Source organism: Aspergillus uvarum, assembly GCF_003184745.1.
Source record: "Aspergillus uvarum CBS 121591 unplaced genomic scaffold BO82scaffold_73, whole genome shotgun sequence".
NCBI lineage: Eukaryota > Fungi > Ascomycota > Eurotiomycetes > Eurotiales > Aspergillaceae > Aspergillus > Aspergillus uvarum.
This window is the reverse complement of record NW_020291370.1, coordinates 148,436-174,292: the sequence shown is the minus strand read 5'-3', so window position 1 is coordinate 174,292 and position 25,857 is coordinate 148,436. Positions and strand designations below refer to the sequence as shown.

General features: G+C 54.4%; 10 protein-coding genes across 10 annotated transcripts; 4 read left to right on the top strand and 6 right to left on the bottom strand.

The window, feature by feature from the left end:
• Window positions 1-63: 63 nt before the first annotated feature.
• BO82DRAFT_424689 (nonribosomal peptide synthetase) lies at window positions 64-6,558 on the bottom strand (the record flags this gene model as incomplete). The annotated part of the gene is made up of 1 exon (XM_025640298.1): window positions 64-6,558. The coding sequence occupies one exon, from the start codon at window positions 6,556-6,558 to the stop codon at window positions 64-66; it is 6,495 nt and encodes a 2,164-aa protein (XP_025487305.1).
• A 647-nt stretch (window positions 6,559-7,205) lies between these two features.
• On the top strand, window positions 7,206-9,236 carry BO82DRAFT_386905 (cytochrome P450; the record flags this gene model as incomplete). The annotated part of the gene is made up of 8 exons (XM_025638272.1): window positions 7,206-7,360; window positions 7,518-7,779; window positions 7,834-7,948; window positions 8,016-8,080; window positions 8,141-8,470; window positions 8,556-8,666; window positions 8,726-8,886; window positions 8,965-9,236. The coding sequence occupies 8 exons, from the start codon at window positions 7,206-7,208 to the stop codon at window positions 9,161-9,163; spliced, it is 1,398 nt and encodes a 465-aa protein (XP_025487304.1). The 3' UTR covers window positions 9,164-9,236.
• Window positions 9,237-9,824: 588 nt separating this feature from the next.
• On the top strand, window positions 9,825-11,315 carry BO82DRAFT_247004 (MFS general substrate transporter; the record flags this gene model as incomplete). Its single annotated transcript, XM_025630831.1, has 1 exon — window positions 9,825-11,315. A coding segment is annotated over one exon (1,491 nt), but the record flags the coding sequence as incomplete, so codon positions are not given.
• Window positions 11,316-13,537: 2,222 nt separating this feature from the next.
• BO82DRAFT_294788 (amino acid transporter) lies at window positions 13,538-15,228 on the bottom strand (the record flags this gene model as incomplete). The annotated part of the gene is made up of 3 exons (XM_025631836.1): window positions 13,538-14,691; window positions 14,750-15,009; window positions 15,071-15,228. The coding sequence occupies 3 exons, from the start codon at window positions 15,226-15,228 to the stop codon at window positions 13,538-13,540; spliced, it is 1,572 nt and encodes a 523-aa protein (XP_025487302.1).
• Window positions 15,229-15,605: 377 nt separating this feature from the next.
• BO82DRAFT_358619 (epoxide hydrolase) lies at window positions 15,606-17,220 on the top strand. The gene is made up of 6 exons (XM_025636343.1): window positions 15,606-15,739; window positions 15,791-16,092; window positions 16,149-16,356; window positions 16,411-16,614; window positions 16,673-16,963; window positions 17,020-17,220. Exons 1-6 carry the CDS (start codon window positions 15,716-15,718, stop codon window positions 17,197-17,199), a joined length of 1,209 nt encoding a protein of 402 aa, XP_025487301.1. The 5' UTR covers window positions 15,606-15,715; the 3' UTR covers window positions 17,200-17,220.
• A 66-nt stretch (window positions 17,221-17,286) lies between these two features.
• BO82DRAFT_345847 (putative Zn(II)2Cys6 transcription factor) lies at window positions 17,287-19,442 on the bottom strand (the record flags this gene model as incomplete). Its single annotated transcript, XM_025633722.1, has 1 exon — window positions 17,287-19,442. One exon carries the CDS (start codon window positions 19,440-19,442, stop codon window positions 17,421-17,423), a length of 2,022 nt encoding a protein of 673 aa, XP_025487300.1. The 3' UTR covers window positions 17,287-17,420.
• A 417-nt stretch (window positions 19,443-19,859) lies between these two features.
• BO82DRAFT_345844 (MDR family MFS transporter) lies at window positions 19,860-22,228 on the top strand. Its single transcript, XM_025633721.1, has 6 exons — window positions 19,860-20,151; window positions 20,205-20,304; window positions 20,439-20,755; window positions 20,811-21,122; window positions 21,184-21,601; window positions 21,664-22,228. The coding sequence occupies exons 1-6, from the start codon at window positions 19,930-19,932 to the stop codon at window positions 21,978-21,980; spliced, it is 1,686 nt and encodes a 561-aa protein (XP_025487299.1). The 5' UTR covers window positions 19,860-19,929; the 3' UTR covers window positions 21,981-22,228.
• Window positions 22,229-22,765: 537 nt separating this feature from the next.
• On the bottom strand, window positions 22,766-23,742 carry BO82DRAFT_190919 (BTB/POZ domain-containing protein). Its single transcript, XM_025630518.1, has one exon. It carries the CDS (start codon window positions 23,314-23,316, stop codon window positions 22,852-22,854), a length of 465 nt encoding a protein of 154 aa, XP_025487298.1. The 5' UTR covers window positions 23,317-23,742; the 3' UTR covers window positions 22,766-22,851.
• Window positions 23,743-23,804: 62 nt separating this feature from the next.
• BO82DRAFT_378350 (carbonic anhydrase) lies at window positions 23,805-24,586 on the bottom strand (the record flags this gene model as incomplete). Its single annotated transcript, XM_025637627.1, has 2 exons — window positions 23,805-24,330; window positions 24,423-24,586. The coding sequence occupies 2 exons, from the start codon at window positions 24,584-24,586 to the stop codon at window positions 23,805-23,807; spliced, it is 690 nt and encodes a 229-aa protein (XP_025487297.1).
• Window positions 24,587-24,879: 293 nt separating this feature from the next.
• On the bottom strand, window positions 24,880-25,467 carry BO82DRAFT_294684 (putative carbonate dehydratase; the record flags this gene model as incomplete). The annotated part of the gene is made up of 2 exons (XM_025631834.1): window positions 24,880-25,170; window positions 25,228-25,467. 2 exons carry the CDS (start codon window positions 25,465-25,467, stop codon window positions 24,880-24,882), a joined length of 531 nt encoding a protein of 176 aa, XP_025487296.1.
• Window positions 25,468-25,857: the final 390 nt, after the last annotated feature.

The following is a 25,857-nucleotide window of genomic DNA, read 5'->3' as shown; positions in this document are numbered from 1 at the left end:
ACGTCCACAATACAGGAGGATTTCAATTTGTTTACTGTTTCTTGCTAGTTGGATTAGTTTCAATCAACGAGCCCATTGCACCATGGTCATCAGGTCTTCCTGACATCGCTGCATCCACTGCCGTAGCTTATCCTTTCTCTGTATATTGCGATGGATGCTCATGTCCACATGGAGACAGTCTCCCCGGACACCGACCGAGACCTCGACAAGCCCAAACCGCTTAGCTGAGCCCACTATATCCCACTGAGACCCGTCCAGATCTTCCGTCGACCGGAATAGCGTGTCTGGGTGCTCGAGTTGGTGGTACAATCCGGCATAGTTCAGAATAATCTCCGGAACATCCTGGGTGCCAAAGGCCCGGCGGCCCTCTTCGTTGGTGAATCGCGAGGTGAAATACCCCCAGCCGCGGGAGGGGATCGCAGCATGGGCCCCTTGAACCCGAGCCAGAGCGGCTTTCAGATCGTCCGAGGGCTTCAGGGGCACAGGACACGGCCAGATGGTGGTGAACCAACCCACTGTGTGCGAGATATCCACCGAGGCATCCCACGGCTCACGACCATGACCCTCACAGTAGATCGTAGGGCAAGAGCGGCTGGAGAAGCTGCGTTGAAAGGAGGTCAGGAGTGCGGTGTGATACAGGTGCAAGGGTGCGGCCTCCTGCGCATACAGGGATTCGGTAGCTCCCGCATCCAGATGAAAGCTGAGCGTTTCAATCTGGTCCCAGGTATTTTGCTCCGGGGTGATACCCCAGAAGTCCTTCGGGGCCGGGGGGATGGGAGAGGGAAATGCGATGGCAGGGGAAAGATGGGTGCCCCCATATTCCGATTGCAGGCGCGTCCAAGTGGGAAAGGGGCAGGAGGCGCGCACAGAGAGACTACCGCTCCTGATATAGTCCTGGAGATCGGACAAGATGATGCGCCACGACACTAGATCCATCACCAGATGATGCGCCACGAGGAAGAGATACTGTCGATCTGAGGCGGTGGTTGTCACTAGGTCCGCGTGGAGCAGAGGACCAGAGAGAATATTGATGCCGCGTTGACAGCCACGGATGACCTCCTGGGCTTCAGGGATGGTCTCGACGGTGTGGGACTGCAAACGATAGGATTGCCGGACCTGATCGGTCACTGTCTGCGTCCACCTCCCATCGACCTCTTGTCGGAACCGGGCCCGCAGCATCGCATGCTGGGAAACCACCGCCCTCAATGCGGCATCCAGCTGATTCACCTCCACCGGCCGGGTGACTCGGAGGGTAAAACTCTGGTTGAAGTGGCTGAAGTCCTCTTTGATGGTGTCGAAAAAGAGCTGCTGGATTGGCGACGGGGGAAATTCGTTCTCCAGATCCTCGGTTTGGATGCTGTCTTGCCTGTCTCGAAGGAGCATCGACCGGTGCTGAGTGCGCTCGACCAGGTCAGCGAGCGTGTTTGATGCCACGACATCTCGCGCGGTAAAGCGTATCCCAGCCGCTCTGGCCTTGGCCGCGAGCTGCATCGCGCTGATCGAGTCCCCTCCGAGGTGAAAGAAGTTGTCGTTCAGGCCAATGGACTGCGGTGGCAGATTCAAGACCTGGGCGCACAGCGAGTGAATCGCGGTCTCCTCCACCGTTTTGGGTCCCCGTCTGTCGGAGGACAGCTGGCGCTGATCCACTGCCTCGGCATACTCTAGCCTCTGCTCTCTTGTCAAGCCAGACGCAACCTCCCGGAGACAGCGCCGGTTAATCTTTCCGGTGCCCGTCAATGGCACTTTCTGTAAGGGTAGGATCAGGGTGGGGACCATGTAAATTGGCAGTTCGCAGCGGATTCGGTTCAGAGCGCGGGCGGCTGTTGCCCGAAAGCTTGCCGTGGCAGGGGCCAGCCAGCTTTCCTGGCCGTCATCGATCATGTTTGGCAGCAAGACGAAGGCGACGAGCATAGCCTGCGTGGGCGAAATCGGAACTACCTCCGCAATGGACTCGCCGGTATTGGGGAAGCTTCGGTGCAGCTGGGCTTCAACTTCTTCAAGCTCTATCCGCTGGCCGCGCAGCTTGACTTGCGTATCGCGTCGACCGATGAAGCGGATCAGGCCATTCTCCCCATATTGCACCAAATCTCCCGTCCGATAGAGTCGGCCGACCTCTCCACGCGGTCGCCACTGCCGAAGCCAAGCCGGGGCATCAATGAAGCTTGCGCGCGTCAGAGCGGGATTGTTCAGATAGCCACGAGCGACGGCCGGACCCTCGACCACGAGCTCTCCCACGGCTCCTATGGCTGCCAGTCGATGCGGATTGTCAATCTCAGTAATCCAGGCCAGCCCTCCGAACATGTTGCCGACATCGCCGGGCTTCCAGAGGGCGGGATTCACCACCCCGGCGGTGCAAAAACACGTTTCAGCGGGGCCGTAGGCGTTGATGAAGACGGTCTTGGTCGCCCACACATCGACATGAGCCTGGGTCATAGGCTCCCCGCCGACGCACAGGGTCCGCAATTCTGGACAGTCTTCGGGACTGAACAGGCGCAGCGAGGACGGAGTGAAGCAAGCCCAGTTGATCCGATAGTCGCGCATGCAGCCCGCGAGGTCGGTGTTGCGCTGGGTCTCCGACGGAATGCAGACGCAGCCGCCGAAGATCAGGGTGACAACGGTCTCGTAAATGCTCAGGTCAAACGTGTAGGATGAGAAGTGCAGCACGCGACAGTCTGGCCGGTAGCCCATGGGTCCGTATTGCTCCTTCGCGCAGGTGGCCAAGTTGCGATGCTCGACAATGATGCCCTTAGGCTTTCCTGTGCTACCAGACGTAAAGACTATAAACGCCGGGTCGGAGGGCGTGGCTATTGGCCGCTCCGTTGCATAGGGCAAGCCTTGTGAGGCAATAGAGCTCTGATTAAATGTACCCGCACAAACATGCAGGAATTGACAGTTGAGCTCGTGGAGCATGGACTCGTGCTGCGGTGAAACAAGAACCAGAGTCGCCTTCGTCTCTTGAATAAGACCCTTGAGCCTTGTCGGTGGGTTGGTAGGATCCATGAGCACGCAGGTGCCCCCAGCCCGAAGGACTGCCAGAATTGCAATCACGGCCCACTTGGAGCGGTCCAGGCAGAGTGGTACCTTGGTGTTGAGGGTAACCCCTCGGGCAGCGAGAACCTGAGCAAAACTATCAGAGAGACGATTCAATTCCTGGTAGGTGAAATCTCCGTCCCAGGCCGAGATGGCTGGCGCATGGGGCTGAGTCGCGCACTGTTCAAGAACCAAATCATGCAAGCATCGCTCATGCGCCGCTGGAATCGTGCGGTTCCACATACGAAGGTCCTCAAGGTCTTCCGGACTCGTGAATTGCAGATCATCAAGCGTGGTATCTGGGGATACGTGCTGCAGCTGCTGAAGTAAGTAGGAAAATTGGTGCACGAGGCGACGCGTCTGGTCGTGACTCAGGACGCGCGGGTCAAAGTTGACTACGACATCCACAGCACTCTCAGCCTCACGGAGCGTGCAGACCAGTAAGAACGCATAGCTGGCAAAAGTGGCATTCCCACCTGCATCCAGACACCGTCCAGCGTCGGGAATGAGGATACCCTCTTGGATTGTGGCGGGTGCAGGCTGCACGACGAGATGAGATTGAAAGCGACATGCTGCTGCCGTTGCATCGTTGTAGGAACGGATTGCTTGCAGACCAGTCTGCTCAAACGGTATCATGTCTGCAGACTGTTGCTGGAGCTGCGTTAGACTCTGGATAATAGTCTGCTGGAAGTCAAGCTGAACTCGGAGCGGAACGGTGGCTATTGTTGGGCCTGCGATGCGGTCGATGTGCTCCACGGGTGCGCCACGCCCGTTGACAGTCACCCCGTACACCACGTCCTTGGAATGCGTATAGTGTGCCACCAGGAGAGCCCAGGCCAGCTTGATGATGGTCGACGTGGTATGAGCTCCTTGCTGGCGAATGTTCCCAACACGATCCTCTAGGACTGCCGCAGCATTGGGCACGAACCTCGCGGTAGGAGGTTCAGGAAAGATTGGAGCACTACAGTCCGCTAGAGTAGACTCCCAGAAGGCCTGGCTTGTGTCCTGTGGCTGGATATGTCGAATGTAAAGGGCAAACCCGACGGGGCGGGCACCGCGTCCACGGTAGACATCTTGCAGGTGGTCGAGGATGAGCGGCAAAGAAACCCCATCGTACAATGCATGGTGAAGAGTAATGACACAGTAGGATGAATTCATCGCAACTCGAGCCAAGGGTCCGCCTCCGCCCATCACATCCCGACTGTCCTTGGCAAGGTATGTATCTAGGTCATGGAGGTCTTGAATGTCAATGCCCCGGCGAAGCACGGCCTGGAGGAGACGTCCACCGCTGCTGGTCACGATCCTTGTACGCAAGATTGCATGATCTCGCACCGTGACTTGCCAGGCTGTCTGCAAACGGGCTATATCAGTGTCTGCCTTGAGCCGGAACACATGCTGGGAGACGTAAGAGCCAGGTGTTTGTGCGGATAGCGCCATCAACCCCTCCTGTAGTGGAGTACAAGGGTAAATATCCTCTACCTCGGCGGTTGACACGGAACACTGTTGTGCCACAGATGGCAGAATCCCCGACCTATTCTCCAACATGGAGAATGGGAGGTATGTACCCAAATCGTCGGCCGGGAGGCTTTTTCGGAGAACAGTGGCCTGGTCCATGAGTGTTGGATGTCGGAAGACATCGGCTACAGTCAGTGTATGTTCATATTTTCGGGCAGCCACGACGAGTCTCATGGCATGGAGCGAGTTGCCTCCCAATCCGAAGAAACTGTCATTCCGCTCCATGATGTGCGTGTCGAGCTGCAGCGTCTCGCTCCAGATTCCTCGGAGTAGTCTCTCCTTTTCTGACCATAGGGTTTCACTGGCCGGGCGTGAAGGATTTCTGCACGTTTCCCAGGGCCGAAGAGAGCTTGCTGACACCAGGCTGTGCAATACCTGTCGATCTACCTTCCCTGAGACCCCGAGAGGAAGGTTGCTAATTTGGAGGAAGATGGAAGGAATCATGTACCGAGGAAGGCTCTCGGCCAACTGCTGTTGGAGAAGTGCCGAACGGGACAGACAATTCGCGCTCGAAGGCAGTATACTGGGGCTGGTGGACGATGCCTTCTCCGCGACGAATGCTATCAACAATTCACCAGTCGATGCCGCAATAGTATCAACAGCCATGCAAGGGAAAGAGGCAGAGCACTTGTGGAGGGCACTTTCTACCTCCTCGGGGTAAATCCTCTGGCCGTTTATCTTCACCATGCGATCTTTCCGACCCACGTATTGCAATGAACCATCCGCTAAGGCCTGAACAAGATCTCCGGTCCGATACAGCCTCTGGTCTGCGCGTTGTTGGGCTGGGACGTGTGGTAGCCATGGTGGTGGAAGGCAGAACGGTGAATCGGTGTCCTTGTTACCTCCAATATATCCTCGCGCCACGATGGAGCCTTCAATAAGAAGCTCGCCGACTTGGCCTGGGGAGACCAATTGGTGATAGTTCTGGGGGTTTACCAGCCAGCCAACACAACCCATCGCCGTTCCGATAGTCCCTGGCTTTGTCTGCGATGTCACTGGAGACAAAAGATGTGTCCCAATTGCGCACTCGGCAGGCCCATAATGGTTGATCAGGCGCACATGCCGTGTCCAACGATCAATGTCCACTTGCTTCATAGGTTCCCCGGCAAGACACAGAGTCTGAAGTGTTGGAACCTCATGAGGGCTCAGCAAGCGCGCCACTGATGGCGTCAAATTGGCCCAAGTCACCTCCAGCTCGCGCATGGACTGCGACAATCGGCCGAGCCTATCCTCCTCGGACGGGATACATATACAGCCTCCCGCAATCAGAGTGACTAGTTGATCGGCGATACTGACATCGAAGGCATAGGAGGCAAATTGCAACACCCTCGAGTGCTTGTCAAGACCCGTGCGGGGAATGAAATGGTGGGCGGCGGTAGTGAAAGCGCCATGGTCGACGACAACCCCCTTGGGACAGCCGGTTGACCCCGATGTGAATACGATGTAGGCAGTGTCGGATGGTGACCTTGCCTCTTGAATTCTGGGAGTATCGATGGCCTTTTGCCATGTCGTGGGCTCATCAATCAGAATTGCGGTCTTCAGCTCCAGTGCATCCGCCATGTTCACCAGCTCTTTCAGAACCACCACCAGCGTTGCTCCAATTTGCTTACACAGCTCCCTCAACCGATCTATCGGACTCGTCGGTTCCAGCAAAACAAACGTTGCGTTAGCTTTGAGAATCCCCAGCATAGCAACCACAGTCCAGTGTGACTTATGAAGGCAAATGGGGATTACTTGATCGGGTATGACATTGCATCTTCCCACCAGGTGTCTAGCAAATTGGCTTGACAGGTTCTCAATGACGGCATAGCTCATTTGGATATTCCTCCCAGTGAGGACGGCACAATGTTCAGGTTGTTGTTGGCATCGTCGGCTTATCAGAGCATGGATGCACTCATTTTGAGGGCTGGGCTCCTCGGCCACCCCTACCTCATCTTTGACCACCACTCGCACTGGAGCAACTGCAACGTGCTTCGGGTGGTGCTGTAAATGGCGAACGAAGGACTCAGACATGATTGGATATTTAAATGTTGATCGCATAGGGTAGGTGGCTCACAGCACTCTCCGCACCTCAAATCGCCTTCAACTTATACCTTGACACCCTTGACGCATCGGAGCATTGACCGATGATCTCCAAAGCAACGTCCTACTGTGGAATAGCACGGCCCAGACCCAAGACCTCGTATCCATATGACACGTCAGCTCGTAGTGGGTGTACTGATCGGATATCCCTTGCAAGAGTTTAAAGTATAGTCCTGTCATCCGATCTGGCTCTGCGTATCAATTACAGCAGTCCGGTTTTACGAGTTAGTATAGCATTCCCCCTCCAGGAAGGCGTCTGGGAATGTGGCGTACTTGGCCAAACCTGACGAAGGGCTCGATCTTGCCCTAAACAGTAAATGCATCCATGAGCTCTGAGTCTCCCTACACCGCTATCATTGTCTGGGGCCGTTCTGGGCAATTGTGGTTAAATATGACCCTAACATTCAGCATTGACACCGAATTCCTGAACAACCAAAGCCGCTGTGCATCAATCACCCCAAGCTGCAATGACGTTCTTTGGACACTTAGATTGGACCTCACTCCGGCACGAGTCCGGGGAGAATCTGGGACGGGTCGGGGCTAGTCTGATCCTCATATTGGCTTTGGGGGTGACCTGGATGGCCTTGAGCCGTCTCTACTGGCATCCACTGCGCTGTATTCCCGGGCCCCGGCTGGCAGGCCTGACCGGGTGGTGGGAGTTCTATTTCGATGTCATCGAAAGCGGCACTTTGGTGCACAGATTGCCTCGTCTCCATCAGAAGTACAGTCGGTGGTACCTGGGTCCTCACACCATCATCCCTCTCGCTAACTGACCAGAATCGCCCGTAATCCGCATCTCACCCAATCATGTTCATGTCAATGACCCGGATTTCTACCATCGGTATGTTCATCTCACACTGCCACCCATGTTCCACTGACCGCGAGGGCAGGGTCTACCGCGCTGGGACGGAGTACCGCAAGGCGCCCGGCTTCTACAAAGCACTCGGGTATCCCAACTCTCTGATCTCAATCTTGGACCCCAAAAAGCATCGAGTCTTTCGAAATACCATTGCCCCCCTATTTTCACCGGCGGCTATTGACTTGTGCGCCCCTCGCATCCATCAGACGGTTCTGCGGGCTGCTGGTAGGCTCGCTGGCGGTCTTGAGACCGGTTCCCCGATTGAGATCCAGCGTCTCTTTCGGTGCCTTGCGGTGAGTGGTCTGGAATGTTCTTTGGCGCGGAGGGGGAGGCTGATGAAGAGTCAGATGGACGTGATCTACGCGACCTTGCTTGGACAGCAGGATAGATTTGTTGTCGAATACGAGCGTCCGCATGAGCTTATCACGAGTATCGATCAGTTCACAGATCGGATGTGGCTGGGTACGTGGCCGCAAGTCCTGCCTTGCCTGAAACTTAAAGCCTTGTCGGATTCCACTCACCGGACCAGTCAAACACTTTCCAATAGTCAATCGGATCGCCCTCAATCTCCCTGGTTATGCACGATTTCGTCAGGTGAGTCTCATTTTGGCACGGCTCAACAGACGACGCAGGCCAGCAGCTGACCACCGCCAGCAATGTGCGACTTGGGTCGAGGAAGTCAGGCAACGACGCCGCCAGGGCCAACTCACCACGCCGGGGGGGATCACCACGATTTTCGATGCCATGTTGCAGCCCAATGAAGAGAAGCACTATGATTCCAGAACCTCGGATGAGCTAATTGACGAGGCCGCCCTGTTCATCATCGCTGGCAGTGACACCTCCGCCTATACGCTCACCAGTGCTACCTACTATCTCCTCACCAACCCTGGCACTCTGACCTGCCTGCGTGAGGAGCTCGACGCCCACCTCGCCTTTGATCGTACCGCATGTGACTGGGAAGAAGTCCGGAAATTGCCCTATCTGGCAAGTATTAGCAACACCCATCCATCTCAAAGCTCCCTTCAATGCTGCCTGAAGCTGACCATCGTTTCTTGCCCCCCGGCATTAGATGGCGGTGATCAAGGAGACTCTCCGGCTCAGTACGCCAATCCCAGGCATCACTCCTCGAGTTGTTCCATCCGCCGGGGTTCAAGTCCAAGATTATTTCCTGCCGGGAGGAGTAAGCCAAGCCTGCCTGAAGTGTAAATCGGAGAAAGACTGGCGATCTAACCGAGCTAGACCATTGTCTCGATCACCCACCGGTCGATTCATGACAATGCTGATATTTTTTCCGAGCCAACCAAGTTCCAGCCTGAGCGCTGGCTGGGCGAGAAGGGTAAGGCACTCGATCGGTGGATGGTCGCGTTCAGCAAGGGTTCCCGGCAGTGTATTGGCAGCCCGTGAGTTTTCCCACTTCAGATCGGGAAAAGGCGATTATGCAGGTATGGAACTTTGACACTGGAGCTTTTACTTAATAGGTTAGCCTACCAGGAAGCCGCCTTGACGCTGGCACATATTTTTGGCCGATTTGAGCTACAGCTGCACGACACCGACGAATCCAACATGAACTGGGTGGATCATGCAGTCGCGGTCAACAGCAAACCGGTGCAAGTCCGGGTTCTGAAGGACCGCTGGGCTACCCCCGGAAGAAAGTGCCAACCAATTGGGTCCACCTAATGCTCTTCAGCCCTGTGCAGTGTGCCGAAAGTCGGGTGCATTAGATGACACGTTGGATCCGGGAGAAGATGGGATGTGGATGTGGTTGTTGTTGGGTATGTGGGGCACAGGCTCGTATTGTACTGTATTCGGTCGTACTGCATTGTACTGTACTGTACCTGGTTACGCACAGACCCTGCTTGATTCTTACCAAGTCTATCTTCACATACGGTACAGTACTGTCAACGGGAATTCGTTCAATTTACCTAGTACATTACAATATACCAATAAACAAGGCATGCCCCCCCCCCCTTGCGTGTTGAGGCGCAGCATAACCCTAGGGGGGACTGCTAATCTGCTACGGTATGGTAACTGTGTATTGGACTTTCCAGTCCTTGCCTTGCCGTCTCCCAAGGATCAGCCCCGGAAGAATCTTATTTGTTTATACGGAGTAGAACATATGATAATGTTACCCAGTAGTGACTGTCGAGCGCCTGCGACCTTGATCTCCCTGCGCGGAGGGCGAGTTGAAACAGTACAATATCTGTCCCTCCTCCGCTACCCCACCGGTCAAGATGCACCCATGAGAGAGTCCAGAGTGATGGACGCCCAAGAGAAGCCCGTGCTTGGGGATGTCACCAGTGATGAGGGTCAGTCTCATGCGACCCATACCCACCTTGGTGGATGGCGACTCGGCACCCTGGTATTAGGGCTGGGAATGGCCATTTTCCTTGTCGCGATTGACACAACCATTGTCTCGACCGCGATTCCCAGCATCTCCCAGGAATTTGGGTCTGTGGCCAGCGACGGCTGGTACGGGTCGGCCTTTTTCCTGACCAATGCGGTCACTCAGGCTCCCTGGGGCACCATCTACCAGTTCACATTCACGCGGCTCAAACCCAGCTTCCAAGGTGCGATGATCCTGTTCGAAGCGGGATCTCTCATCTGTGCGCTGGCCCACAATCCTGCCACGCTCACCGTGGGACGCGCGGTGGCGGGGATTGGGGCGGCGGGGGTCTCGTCGGGAGCCTACACCATCCTCGCCGTGACCGCGCCCCCGCATTGGCGCTCCGTTCTCACCGCCGTCTTCGGCATCAGCTATGCGGTCGCCAGCTTCGTCGGTCCCCTCATCGGTGGCGTCCTGACCTCCAGCGTCACCTGGCGGTGGTGTTTCTGGATCAACCTGCCCATCGGCGGGGTGACAATGGCTACGGTGGCCGTGGTCTGGCAGCAGACCCCGTCGCCACCCTCCGCCGCAGCAACAACATCATGGAAGACAATCGGCAAATTGATCGATCTCCCCGGAATAGTCCTCCTCACCGGGTCACTGACCTGCTATCTTCTCGCACTCGAATGGGGCGGGGTGACCAAGCCGTGGAACGACCAGGCCGTCATTGGAACCCTGGTCGGCAGCGGGATGTTAGGGCTTCTCTTCATCGCGCAGCAGTGGCAGGCCGGGGCGAATGCTGCCATTCTCCCCTTCCCACTCTTCCAACGCTATAGCCGCATGGCCCTGCACTGCGGGGTCATCTTCTTCCTCGCCGCCGCCTTTTTTATTCTCCTCTACAATTTCCCGCTGTATTTCCAGGCGGTGCGGGGGCGGTCCGCCACCTCGTCGGGCATCCGCACGGTGCCCCTCGTCCTGGGATGTGGGTTGTTCTCGGCGCTTTCCGGGGTGTACATGTCCCTTCGCTTTGGGGTGGGGTGGATCCCCCTCCTGCTGGGCGGGCTGCTCACCACGGCCGGCACGGGGGCTCTGTGGACGCTGAGTCCCTCCACCCCGGTGGCCACCTGGGCCGGGTTGCAGGTGCTGGTCGGGGCGGGCGTCGGCGTCGCGTGTCAGATCCCCATCATTCTCAACCAAGCGGTCGCCGATCCGGCGCACCTGTCATCCGTGACGGCGGTGACTCTGTTCTTTCAGCTGCTGGGTGGGTGTATCTTCCTGCAGCTCGCGCAGTGTTTGCTCACTAATCAGGTGGCGACTCACCTGTTACAAGGCGCTCGGAAGGTGGATTTGACTGCGGTGCTCGAGGCTGGGGCGGCGGGTCTGGCACGGAGATTTGACGGGGATACATTGCCGATTGTCATTGAGGCGTATATGCTGGGGATCAAAGCAACCGTGCTGCTAGCCACTGTTTTGGCGGGGCTTGCTACAATTCTGGCTGCTCTCACTTTGCGGATCGGGATTAGAGGCCAGGTCAAACGTCAGGTCGACTGCCAGGAGGGCGGGTGAATGTTTCTACCAAGCAAGCTAATTCAAGATACACTTGATGTGATGGAGTGCATAGTCACCTGCTACGTCCCAGAGAGTAATTTCATCAACAATGCCTTGAGAGTCTCTCGGTCCGCTCACACCATGTAGGAGATGCCGCGACGTGCGAAGAATCTGTCGTCGGCATACCTTTTCAAGAGGTATCATATTCTAGATAACAAAAGCAGAAGCCCCTACCTACCTCTCCTCCCTTCAGTCACATATTGAGTGCGGAACGGCGGCCCCTCCCAGAGCCTACCTCCCCTACCTCGATCATCTCCAGTGTCATCAAAGAAAGAAACCCCCAACGGCACAGGTAGCACCCGACATAGAATGCAGCAGGTGTTCTGTGACAGGGCCATATGCTAATCCATAAGTCCCATCTGTCGACCTCCTCAAGAACCCAATCCTCTTCTACTTCAATAGCGTCTTGAAATTCATCCTCGCCCACACTATCGCCCGGTGCATCAGCTCAGTCCAAGGGTGAACACATACCGCCAACATGGGAAAGCTTTGTAGCCCGGGTTGAGAAACGGACTGCCCTAGCAAGCAATTTGAAATGGGGCCGGCTTTAGGGTTGGTCCTCGAAGAACAAGGGTTGGTTGGCTGATTAAACTTAGCTTCAAGACCCCCTCTTTTCTGGGTGCAACATTCACCCCAGTGCACTCTTGTTGGGATTCCACATTTCACTTCCCCCTCCCTTTCAACTCTTGATTTATTGTGCAACCGAGCTTGAACAGCATCTTTCCGGGTTATCTCCTCAACAATACCTCTCTTGCGTCCCATTCCTCCTTGCTCTTATCAAGTCTTGGCACCTACCGAGATTGACCTCACTCTGCCTGCCAGCTGCCCCGCCCTTTACCAGCACCTCGACGCGAACTGGGATGATGCCTCCTTTGCTCTGTACACTCTAGTTGCTCTTAACCCGCAGGAGCTGGACCACCTGATCTCATCACTGAACCGCTAGTGGAAAGAGAGAATGACAGTAGATGCGCCGCCCCTGGTCCGCATCCTGCCTCTCTGCGACTACACCGACCGATCTCTGCGAGACGTTATGCAAGCCACATCATACTGAATAGGTGGATCGTCCCGCGCGATGATGAGGCTGCAGCGGGTGACGTTTGATGGTTATCAGCAGTGTTCGTTGTGGTGACCACTCATCGCTGGGAGCAGGACGGCTTGCTACTGGTATACGTGGAGACCGAAGAGGACGAGGCGGTAGGATGCCAAACGGATAAACTTTTCTTTCGCCTGACGGACGCATACATGAGACTGTCCTGGACTGCAAGACCAAGTTTGAAGCGGACTGAAAGGAAAGCGCTCATGGCAGTTTGGGAGTCAGTGATCACCATCTTGTTGGTCTTATTCTGCCCAGGGGAACGGATGTTGCGGTGGGATTCATTGGCCTACCTGGAATCATGAGCGTGCTTTCCGAAAATTATCAGTGTCGAGAGCGGGTACTGGAAACACTTTACGGCCTAAGGTGGCCATACTACTGCACTGTTACAAACTGATATAAAGTCTAAGTAAGATCCATGTCTTGCTAATAGGTACAAAATCGGGGATTCGCTCGAAACGAGTTTGGCTTGGTGCTTGCGACGTGAAAGCAGTGTCCTTTGATGCCAACCTGCTGTGCATCCTCTAGTCAAAAGCAGCGAGCTAGATTCCGATCAGCATCTGGCGAAGACTACGCCTAGGGGTGCAGCTCCCCTCTTCTTCCCTCTGAACCGGCTGTTAGGTAAGGGCGCCAGCCTTGCAAGGTCGAAGCCCACCCTTGCTCTCAGCTCAAAATCGTCACGTTGTCTATCGGGGTTGTATGCAACATGATTGTACCTCCTGTACGTATTTGCTGACTCAGTCGGTCTATGGCCTTGTATGGCGAGGTGGAAGGCTGTGTGTTTTAACAACCGAGTCTGGTAGATTTAGATTCGAATTTGGTTTCTGATCGATATTTTACAGGTCACGGAGATGGGTGAATCACCTGGTAAAGTCAGCCTAGTCATCATGTGATGTTCATCGAAGCTAGAGAGTAGTGAGGATGGCCAGGTTCGAATGCCGGACGTCGGGGCTCATGATCTTAAAGCTGGGAGGTCAGCAAAACGGTACAAGCTGTAATCTTCAATTCTAGTCGGTATTTCCACATTTCAGTCATCATGGCTCTGTCTTATCCACGCCACCATACGAGTACCATCGGATGATACTGTCTCTTTACTCTTCCAGACAAATCCTCTCATGCGAGGGAGAAGCTCCCACCACCCATACCAATACGCCCAGCCACTCGATAGAGCCAAGATGGCAACCGTTGGCATCAACCAGAATGGAAGGCTAGTGTCACTAGTGTGCTCACGGTTTAGGAAAGGCGACAACACAAGGAATATCTGCGTGGCCAGGAAGATAATAGCCACACTCGTCCACACACGAAACGTCCGTTGCGGACAGGAAAGACGCCTGCGGATGATGAAGAGCCCTACAACTACCGCCAGATATATGATCGCAAATGCGTACTGACCGACATCGAGGAGGAAGCTATATGCGTCTCCGAAGGGGACCAAGAGGATCATCACGGCGGAACCCATGAACAGTGCGAGAAAGGCACCCTTCGGAGTTGCCGATGAGGTGCTGCTTGCAAAGAAGGGAGCAAAAGGCAACACACCCTCTCGGGCCAGAGCTTGGATAACCCGCGACATGGAGAAGGAAGCGGTCAGAAGACTCCCAAAGGACGAGAGCGCGGCCACAAGGGCTGTACACCATTGCGCTGTTTCTCCCCAGACTTTCCCGACCAAGAGCGCAACCACAGTGACCCCTGTTTTGCTGAGTTCTTCCGGGGAGGCAGCGCTAAAGTAGGCCGCGTTGACTAGGATATACAGAATCCCAACCGAGCCCACACCGAGGACACTGGCAATTTTCAACGTGCGTCGTGGATTCTGAACCTCGTCGAGGACGTAGGCGGCATTCGACCATCCTTGATACGTGGCCAGAATCTTGAATAACGCGGTCGTATAGTCATAAATCCGAGTGGAAGAGCCAGCAAAGGGATGATCGAAGCTTGCGCCCGGCCGGTGGTCCCTGGGTTGGTCCGTTGCAACGACCCGTAAGCCGGTGATGATGATCAAGACCAGAACCACTATCTTGGCCGAGGCCAGAACATTCATTAGTCGCACCGCGAGAGTACTCGCCTTGATGTGCAAGACGGCGATCGTCGTCATCACGGCAATTGCCAGAAAGCGTTTCGTCCATTCACCTGCCGTGCCTTGTACTGCTAGCAGGAGATTCTCTGCTATCGCGATACTCCCAATGCCTGTAGCAGTCAGTCAACATCACAGTAAGCTATCTGAGAGAGCAGGAGACAGGAATACCAGTGAAGCCGAGACAAATCACATGGGTGGCATAAATGGTGGTTGCTAGCAAGGGTGGACGGGGATAGGCGGCGTTCAGATAGACTTTTTCCCCACCGCTGCGAGGAAGCAAGGAGGCCAGTTCCAGCCAAATCATCAGCCCACAGAGGGATAGCAGAAACCCGGCCGTCCAGAGTGCCAGAGCGGCTCCAGCGCTTCTCACACTGGCAGCGATGGCCGATGGAGTGGAGAAAATGGCCGTTCCGATCATTCGATTCGTACTGCTCGATTCAGTCAGCGGACGCCTTGCAGCCTTGCAGCCTTGTAGCCTTGTGGCCTTACATCAAGAAGGCGGTGGACCAGATCCCCAAATGGCGACGAGGGATCGTTTCCACCTCTGTGTGCTCTTCAAGCAATCCATCGGGATCAAGAAAGTCGCCTGATGGAAGAAGAAGAGCACTTTCGGGGTCGATGACCCCAGGACGGCTTGAACTATCCATGAGGCGAGGTGGGAGGTGGTAGAGGTTGGTAGCCTGAGGTGGAGGAGCGACCAGTGGTTGTGGGGATGAACGGAGGAGAAACAAACAGCCAACCTGGCAAAACCATGCAAACAGTGCAAGCAATGCAAACAGTGCAAATTGCATCCCACTGTCCAGACGGATCCAAGTGCAGCATGACTGGCTTATTGCCTGATGGCCTGGTTAGACAGGCCTGACAGAGGTTTATCCCCGTGTACTAATAAGTCACATCTCTGTATTATGGTCATGATGGTGGCCCATTTACACCATTGATGGCAGTCAGTACTACTAAGTACTTGTAAGTATGTGCCTCATCTCTACGTCATCATGCTTGGCACGCAGCACAAGCTATATATCTTCATGCATTCACACATTCAGCCACTCCGCTGTTCCGCCATGCCGCTATCCTCCGGACACAGCAGTTACTTTACCCAAGTCAGTCCTAGTCCACACCGAGAAGAGCGGAGAAATGTCAGACATTGTACGATACAATGTATGCAATCCGATCCCCTCGTACAATAAGTGATAGCTAAAAGTGCCCCAGATCCACCTCCCCGATCGTCTATTAGAGGAGATCAGAATTAAACTGCAATACGCTCGGCTAGATGATGGCATGGCGGAGGTGGAGTGGAATGACCTTGAGATAGGGCATGCCAACTTCAAGAAACTCGTGGAATACTGGCGCGATGACTACGACTGGCGCAAGTTCGAGGCCTATCTCAATAACTCCTTTCACCACTTTCAAACTCCCATCCCAGTAACTGGGTTTGAGGATATTAAGCTTCACTTTCTCCACCATCGATCCTCGAGACCCGGGGCTATACCATTGATCTTTGTGCATGGCTGGTGTGTTCAGCCTCTATGAGGGAAGCTACCGTCCCCAACTAACATACACCACATAGGCCTGGGTCCTTTCTGGAAGCGTGCAAGATCATTCCATTATTGACTGAGCCAAAGAATGACCAACAGGCATTTCATGTGGTGGCGCCTTCGCTGCCCGGGTACGGTTTCAGCGCTTACACGAAGAAGAGCGGGTTCGGTCTCGAGCAACACGCAGAATGTCTGGCCCGCTTGATGACTAAACTTGGATACGGCCAATATGTTTGCCAGGTACGCATTATGGAGTGATGGTTTCCTGGTATGGGAAGTGTCTGACGCATGAAGGGTGGGGATTGGGGCTCATCGATTGTGCGCTACATGGCACTGAACCACTCCGACGCAGTGCGGGCCATCCACATCAATATGTTGCTGGCCTTGCCCCCGGACGAGCACCGGTCGCCAGAAAAGTACGCCAGATACCGCCGGAATGAGTATAGCGAACAAGCGATCCACAACCTGGAGCGGACCCATTGGTTTGCGACCGAAGAGGTGAGCCCTGGTCATCCCGGGTTCCACAGAGCCTGTCCCCTCATTGACAATTGACCAGAGAGGCTATCAACGCATCCAAGAAACCAAGCCAGTCACCCTGGGATATGCCTTGCATGATTCGCCGGTGGCGATTCTGGCCTGGTTTGTCGGCAAGCTGAATGCATGGACGGATGAGTATCCCTGGACCCACAACGAGCTCATTCACTGGGCACTCATTCACTATCAAGGGAGTCCCAGTGCGGCTATGCAGATCTACAAAGAGGCTTCTGCTGTTTTGAATGCAAACCCGGCTAGTATGCTGGGCCAATACATCTCCCAACCTGTAGGAGCCTCTGTTTTCCCAAAGGAGGTAAGCCGCCCCAACCTGGTACCGATCTACCGGGTGACTGACATGGTGGTCAATAGGTGTGGATCGCACCACGAGAATGGGTTGAGGAAGCGTGCAACATCCAATTCTGGAGACATCACAGACGTGGTGGTCATTTCGCTGCCTGGGAATGTCCCCAGGCGCTGGTGGACGATGTAGTAGAATTTTACCGCAAGGACGGACCGGTCTTTAGCAATGGAAAGTCTCCCATCAGCTAGATTATAATGGTGCCAAAGAACATGCATGTTCACCTGCATTGATTGCCCAATTCATACTATCTTCGAAGCCCGGGCTGAGATTGATCTGCATTTTCGGGGACCGGTGTCTAGAACTATGACTCTGATCGTTGTAGGCTCTAGATTCTACATCTCTGTCGAAGAATTGCATCACTCGAGAGTCCAGGTAGAAGCAGCACAGAGGTTGGCAAGACCAATTCCCTTTAACCAACCCTGCCGTCATCGAACTGTACGTCTCCTGCTCCGCGCATCAGTACGTCAAAGAAGGCAGTATCAAAACCTTGGAACACCCAATCGTCGATGCTGGCGGCTGCATCCGGGAACATGAGATCTTTCTCCGCTGAAGTATCGGGGATTCTTCTGGACGAAAGCTGCGTAGTATTTTGTTGCGGCAATGGATCGCTTGCTGCCTGTGTTCTAGCTGCTTGTGGTATTGAGAAAGCGGATGTGCTATCGACTGAAGATTGGGCAGAAACCCTGGAAGGTTCAATTCGAATCGACCCAAGGCCTCCGATCGTGACTCCTGCGTGAGCACCTTGATCTTGCCCGGTTTCGGAATATGGCACTGACGTGATGCCTTCAGGTGCAATTCTAATCGCACCGAGATATGGTACCCGGATGACTAACACGTTTGGATTATCAGTCGGCTGATTATCTGACCACGGTGTCTCGCCCGTGCCAGTCTTGTATCCTCGTGCTGCTCTGCCTTCAATAGACAATAGATCCTTCAGCAAGGCAGCACATTCCGCGGCGAGGACATCCTCGTGTAACTCTGACATGGACTTCATGCATTCGAGAGCCCGCTCCACGGTGGCCCTGTCACTCGATCGCTGGTGTGCGAGCAGCCGATTGACCTCAGTCTGGCTATGACTTGCGAGGTGCGCGAGCATTAAAGTCATTCCGGCAATTAGCGCCATGAAGTCGCCGATCCGACAACAGGCGGTTATCGGGTTGAAAGTACGGATCGCTATCTCGCGAACCAGTATCTCACGGCTGGCGTTCGCACACGCGACTCCCGAGTACACCACATCCGCATTCTGGCTTTGGCACAACATGTACGGTAAATGCAGTTGGTTGACAACGGTATAGTAACACATGTGGTCCCATGCTCGCCGGGTTTCGTAGAATGCCTCCGCTGAATCAACTTCCAGACCTGTGAAATCCAGTGGCCGCCAGAATGTGGAGGGCAATTGCTCGGTCATCCTAATGAGCTCTCGATCGATGTCCCGTGTCATTAGCAGAGACTGTCGGCAGATTCTTACCTGATTTCGTTCCAGAATTCTAGCCGTGATCTGCATGATTAGTGATGACAGATTGCCACTTGTCCCCGAAGAGCTCATGCTCCCCGACGCTGGAGGGCTCGTCCCCGCAGTACTCGTGGGTAGACCCAGCAGCAAGGACAAGACACGCTCCAAGGAGACGATACAAGTCCACATGACATTGGGGTCGAGGTCGTTCTTGTCGTTGATTTTCTTGAAGCGGTGATGACCGGGTTGATGCAACCCCAAGAGTTGCGCCGTAGTGACAGCACGGCGCATGGCTAACCAGGCACGACGGATGTTACCGCTGTCTATATGGTAGAACCCCTCGAGGATGACGTTTTCCAGACCTTCCAGGGTACTCATTAACCGGTCATTGGTAGTAACCATGGCAATGGCTGACTCCGCGAGTTCCTCCATGATGACGTGGTGATGTTGATTAAGACCCGGGATACTCGCAGTGGGAGAAACGTGCTGCAATGCAGCTGCAAGCAGTAACATTTGCCTCGCTAGCAAGACCGGATGGGTTTCTGGGTGTTGTAAACTGGGAATCGCTATTTGTTCCCGTGGCAGTTCTTGGCGCGACGAGCTATTGAATTTGAAGCCGGACTGATAGCACAGAGCGGCAAGTCTCGAAACCTTTCCTAGCAGAAGCTCGACCTCGCTGTGAGAGGGCAGCGCACGTAGAAGAGTTTGGGTAATTTTTGCATGTCTTGCTGGCTGTCCGCAAGTCCTAGCATGATCGGAGGTTGGTGACAAGCCCGGCGTTAGGAGCGGTTCGGACGATGTTCGATCGAGTTGACTGACACATTTGCTGCCTCGACGGCTGCAGGGGATGCAGCTATCATCGTCCGGGCTTGCCAAAGTGCATTTGACCTTTCTTCGGCGGCACTCTCGGCAACAGTGAGTTCCTTTTCGCACCTTCCTTCGTTTTGCCGCACTTTCCTCCGTAAACGCCGCATTCATTCTTGCGGAAGTCTGTTCTTACCCGATGATGCATAGATGAGCCAAGGTGAAGTTGGGGAAAGGAGAGGAGTGAAGGAGTGAGCGAGCAGATCGGCCGAACTGTCTGACTCAGCACCTTCCGCCCTTTCCAATTCGGCCGAATAATGCTACTACTACCTAGGGCTAGCATAATATCTATCCCCGTCGCACAGCAGACGGACTAGACCCTGGAACTTCCATGGCCTGCAAGATTAATGGTCAATTCAAGACATGAGTAGACGAAATCTCATTTGACGCATATTATAAGTTACACACTTTGACGTGCTCGTGTTCGGCCGAAGCCGCTGACAAATGGTGGATTTGGACAGCTTCGGACAGGCAGTCGGAGATATCTGCTTACTGCAGCCATCAAGTCTTATAACATGGGGCAAACCCTCGCACAAAGCTCGTCAGATTCGCCATTCTGTCTGTGTTGGTGGGAAAGTATCATCCTCACACAAGCACCGCAATGAGGGAGTGCACACCTTTCGCATCAGAAAAACCAGCGGCCACCCAAGACCCTCCACCGTGGTCGAACACGATGACGGCATCAATCTCTACACCCAGCGCCACCAAAGCCAAAACCATCGACACGCAAGACCCCGTTGATGATGGCTATCCGCATGGCACTCGCCTGGCTGCTATTGTTCTCTCACTCTTGCTGGGCATGTTCCTGGTGGCGCTTGATAACGTGGGTTGCCCAGCTTCATGACGAAGCGCAGAGCTGATTGATCTTGCTGCCAGACCATTCTTGGAACTGCTATCCCTAAGATCACCGATGAGTTCCATGACCTGAACAAGGTTTCGTGGTACGGAGCGGTATACTTCATGACCTTTGGCGGTGGTGAGTCGTGACGGTGCGGGTTGCCCACGCCATGCTAACAGTTCGCAGAGACCATGTCCTTTTCCTCGATCTCTAGACCATGCTCGGGGTCAGGCGGGCCATCTTGGCGAGACCTAACGGCTGATTCTTTTCAGGGTTCCAATCGACCTGGGGAAAGGTCTATAAGTTCTTTCCCATCAAACTTTGGTTCCTCGTCGGCTTGTTCGTTTTTGAGCTGGGAAGCCTCCTTTGTGGAGTTGCTCCAGATCCCACAACTCTGATAGTTGGCCGGGCAATTGCAGGCTTGGGCGGAGCTGGGGTGACCGTGGGGGTTTTCACCATACTTGGATTCGCCGCCCCTCCTGAAAAGCGTCCGCAATTGTTAGGGTATACCGGCGCCACATACGGGATTGCTGCGGTTCTCGGACCGCTTATCGGGGGTGCCTTTACCGATAAAGTGACATGGCGCTGGGTAGGGTCATAAAACTTGCCTCCAGTTCCCCCTCTAATTGCTGACCCAGTTCTAGTGCTTCTACGTTAACCTGCCCATTGGGGGGTTTGCGGCAGTGATTATCCTCGTATTCTTCCAGGCCCCGGCCAACGCAATGCCCGTGCGAGTCACTCTACGAGAAAAGTTGTTGCACATGGACTTTGTTGGTGCCGCTCTGATGATGGGATTGATTATCTCATATATCTTAGCACTGCAGTATGGTGGTCAAACACACTCTTGGAACAGCAGCGTCGTGATTGGCTTACTAGTTGGTTTCGTCCTACTGCTTGGGGTCTTTATCACATGGGAGATCTACCAAGGGGAGCATGCAATGATAGTTCCGCGATTGGTAAGTCACAGCCCAGCTCCGTCGTGGCTTGCAGAGGATCTAATTGCCCTGGTCGGGGTAGTTTATGAAACGCTACGTCTCTGTCGGTTCCGTCTTCATGTTCTTCTTCGGTGGCGCGTATTTCACAATCTTGTACTATCTCCCCATCTACTTTCAAAGTGTCTACAACAGCAGTCCCATCGGATCCGGGGTCAAGATGCTTGCCCTTATCATTCCCCTGACGATTGCGGCCATTGTCCAAGGGGTTGCACTATCCAAGATCGGCATCGTGCCGTTATTCTGGGTGATTGGCGGCGCGATAGGAACCATAGGGTGCGGTTTGTTCTATACAATGGACACCCACACTTCGACTGGCAAGTGGATTGGGTATCAGATCCTGGTGGGTTTCCCCACTGGTTGGACATTTCAGGTCGCTCTTTCCAACGCACAGGTTCATGCGACACCCGAGGACATGTCGCAAGTGGCGTCCATTGTGAATTGTAAGTCACGTCCTTCCAGCGACCGTGTCCAGCGAGAACGATCTGCTGATTGCCACCGGTAGTTTTCGTGACCGTGGGCGGGTCTTTCTTCCTCTCGGCCGCACAATCCGCTTTCAACAATCAGCTGCTCCAAGAGATGGCCCGCAGACTGCCCGATCTGGATCCATCCGTGGTTCTGGGCGTTGGGGCGACGCAGATTCGCCAAGCATATACCCCTTCGCAAGTACCCGTCGTGATTGATGCGTATGTGGTCGGGTTGAAGGCGGTCTTCGCCATCACCGTGGCTGCTTTTGGCGTCAGCACAGTCATTGGTTTCTTTGGGAGCTGGAAGAGACTTCATGCAGATGGCTTGAAAAAGGCTGCTGGGGGCGCAGCATGAGCCTCATTAGGGGGTTAGTGGGTTGGTGTTTCCTCGGGTTGTTTGACACGGTGGACTTCATCCTTCGATCGATAAACTGTGCACTAAACAGCCAGAAAAGCCCAGGACAGTAGGCGGAAGAGGATTCAGTTAGTAGTCTACTCTGTTAATGCTCTCAGCCTACTGATGCCTGGGCCATTATAAATCACTTTACTGGGTCTGCAATTATGAACTTTCTAGCTCGATGGAAATGAGCCTTGACCTGCTACAACCGGCAGACCCTCTCGATGAGCCAAGCCTTGCATTCTGAGTTAGTATTCGCTTTGCACATGGACTCGGTTGCATTCTGAGACTCATAGATCAGGCACTCTGTGTCACAGGGCATCCGCCAAAGTCAACGGAGCACCGGTCGTGCTGCCGCGCAGTCGATAAAACATGGATCGGGTGCCAGACTAACGCCGTAGTCTGAGTTTTATCGCCTGCTCAATGACATCCACCAACCTTTTCACCTGCAGTCTGAGGGGGTTAGGGATTTCCCTCACACTGGTGGGTACAGTATCCCTTCGCTTCCGAGATACGTGTTTGAATCTCAGCCATCGAGCAATTCTCAAAGGGCCCCAGAGAAGGCCAGAGTCCAGCGCAGCAATCCAGCCGAGCGCAACTGCCATCCGTTGCGAAAGCTACCCCGCCCGCTTGAAGTTGTTCGTGGATGGTCCGTAGTCGTCTGTGTATGTGGTTGCATAGGTCACCTTCTGCCTATCAGAATATCCGCCATGGCATTCGCGTGGGGAACCTATTACAAACAACTTGACGGTAGCAGGCCCAGGAGGTCTATCTGGTTCCAGGCGTTAATTTGGGCCTGGATGGAAATTCTGGCATAATGGCTTGCGTACTAAAAGAGGTATGCAGCGAGAAGAAGGTAGCCATGATCCTCTGGTGTCTCGATACGACTAAACGTGGCAAGCCAGTTCACGATCCAAGGCCGGAAAGCACTGTTGCAGTCGTACTTATCACAGTGAACAGCGATAACAGCGAGATGTCTCGCACCCAATGAATCCCTCTCTTCAGACCCTTGGTAGTAAAGAGCTTGTGGAATTGTCCGCATGGCACCTGGGCTGTCCTCCGGTAGGGTGATGGTCGGCCGAGTCGAGTTCTTCATTTGATTCCCCTCCCGGGACCCCGATGTAAATAGTCTCGCAAAGACGGGTGAGGCGAGGATCAGGACTTTTGATGACACCAGGAATCGGCCTGAAGCTGGACCGGTAATCAGGAGTACCGCGTCCCCATCCGGATCTAGTGTCCCGAGGGGGGACTCCATGGCTGGAGATAGAGCACGCTCTGAGTTCTCGTCTGGCATGATGTGTTATTGGGAGTACGGTGTGTATGGGAAACGACGATGGTGATTTGGTTCTGGAGAGAAATTGCAGGGCAGTGAGTGAGGCACTAGAGATGACCTGGTTTGGCCTCATGGGGATGCTTCCGGAAACTGCTCTTCATGATCAGATGTAGTTTGTAACCATGGGTGAATTTAATTGAGCCAAAGGCCTGGAGTCATACATTTGCCCGATTCTCTTCCTCCATTGGATTTGGGACCACTGGGACAGTCTGGAGCTTTGCTGTCTATTCATCCGAGCCAGTTGTTTACTACCTAAGTAGGTATCTTAGTCACCGGGTTTCACCGCCGCGCTGCCACACAATGCAATCACCTGATCATACGAAAGCCCTTAATCCCTACTCTAGCGTTGTGCACATCCTTTCATAATTTCTGGCGACCACAACAATTGAACAATTCTTGCATTATTGGGGCAATGCACTGTACTTTCTAGTGATACACCCGGCGGCTCCTCAGACCGGAGCCAAGTTATAAATCTTCTTAATGTCGCGCAGCGTCTCCTCGAAGTCAATCTCCAAGTCGCGGAGCAGGCCGGTCTCCATGTCAAAGATCCAACCATGCACGATCGGGAACTGGCGCTCGTGGAAGCTCTGCTGCACGGCGGCAGTCTTGATGATATTGCGGCAAGACTCGACGACATTCAACTCGATGAGACGCTTGTAGCGGGCGGTCTCATCTTTGATATCATCCAGCTCGCGCTCATACAGCCGGTAGACATCCCTTATGTTGCGTAACCAGGGGTTCAGCAGGCCCAGGTCGGAGGGGCTCATGGCGGCCTTGACCCCGCCGCACTGATAGTGGCCGCAAACGACGATATGCTTGACGTGGAGGTGGCGAACGGCGTAGTTGATGACGGACATGACGTTGAGATCCGTGTTGGGGACCAGGTTGGCAATGTTGCGGTGAACAAACACCTCCCCGGCCTCGAGCCCCATGATCTCATTGGCGGGCACGCGACTGTCACTGCAGCCAATATATCTGCGAATCGGGGGAGGGTCCACCGGGTCAGTCTCAATTGCAACTCTCAAACAGCTAGTCTCCTTAGTGTGCGATGCTCTTTAGTTTCTTACAAATATTCCGGGGTCTGGCCGGCGTTGAGTTTCTCGAAGAAAGCGGGGTCTTCCTGCTTCTTGGCGGCCACCCAGGCCCGATTGTTCTCAAACACCCGCTCATGGGAGTGCTTGAGATACTCGGGGACTGATTTTTGAGGTTGGGAGTCTTTGGCAGAGCACATGGTGGGAGATAGGGGGTAAGATGGTGGGAGTAGGGGATGGATGTTGGGGTAATTAATTGAAGGAACTGCCACGTTGTCCACGGTTGTGGTTGTTGTTGCCCCGCTCGCTGAACCGCGGCTTGGGGCTTTGCTACGGCTACGGCTGCCCATTCCTGCCCTCCACGTAGTTCCTGCCTGAATTATGCCTTATCCCTTATCTTATCATCAGTCGCATCGTCGGATCAATTCGCTCTATTGGGTATCGTTCATCTATCAAGTCACTTTCAGTATCTACACCAACCCCAACACCAACATCAACACCCAGCCTCGGTGATTTGGTATCCAGTCTTCGATGCGCGGTCATACACCACCCCGAAGACCTGGATGTCGTGGTCGTGTGCTTGGCTCAACGACTGCACCTGCCCCAGGATGTTCAATTCAACCATCGCTCGGTCCCGTTCTTGCCCGCTGGTTTGGTCGAGAGCGTGATTGTGCGTCGAACGAACCATATCCAGCGTTCTGCTCCAAGGTTCCGGCACGCACGGGTTGGGCTTCCCCTGCACAATGTGACAGCCGTAATGCCCGCAGACGACAATGTCCCGAATCTGCCACCTCATTGTTAGCGGGGCGGAGCGACAGGTGAGTCTGAGTTTGAGTCTGACCTTGAGTTGCTCCAATGCATAGCCCAGCGTGGCCTGACAAGAAAGGTCGTCGATCACCATATTCCCCAGATTTCGATACTCCAAGACCTGGTTGGCCTGGAGACCCAGGGTCTCCAGCTCATCGTAATCGCTATCCGAGCAGCCAATCCACAGCACCTGCTTGCCCGTGGCTTGCTGCCAGGGCACTGAGTCCGATCGCACCGGACGCAGCTCGTAGCGTGTGCGGAGTTGGTCTCTCATGGTGTGAAGCGGTGCGGCGAGGGAGGTCCGGAATTGAGGGCGAATAAATCGGGGGAAAGCCGCGGGGCAAGAGCAGAACATCAGTAGGAATGTGAGATTGATGGTGATGAGCGAAATGAAGAAGTTGGTGTGGTCAAGGGTTGTTCTTATACAACCAAACGGGCAGTGAAGTGGAAGGGTTGCCCCAGTACTGCCGTCGGGCAATGACTTGAAACACGCGCAACTATAAAGGTGAAGGCAAAGTCGACTCGGCCGAAGCGGCGATATCTCGGTGGACTCAAATCCCGGCCGTTATTTGTTATTTGATCGACCCTCCGCATGATTGCATGCATTCTCATGTGCCATCGGCCGAAGCGGTGGCTATAGCCGCTGTACACTATGTTTGCCCCT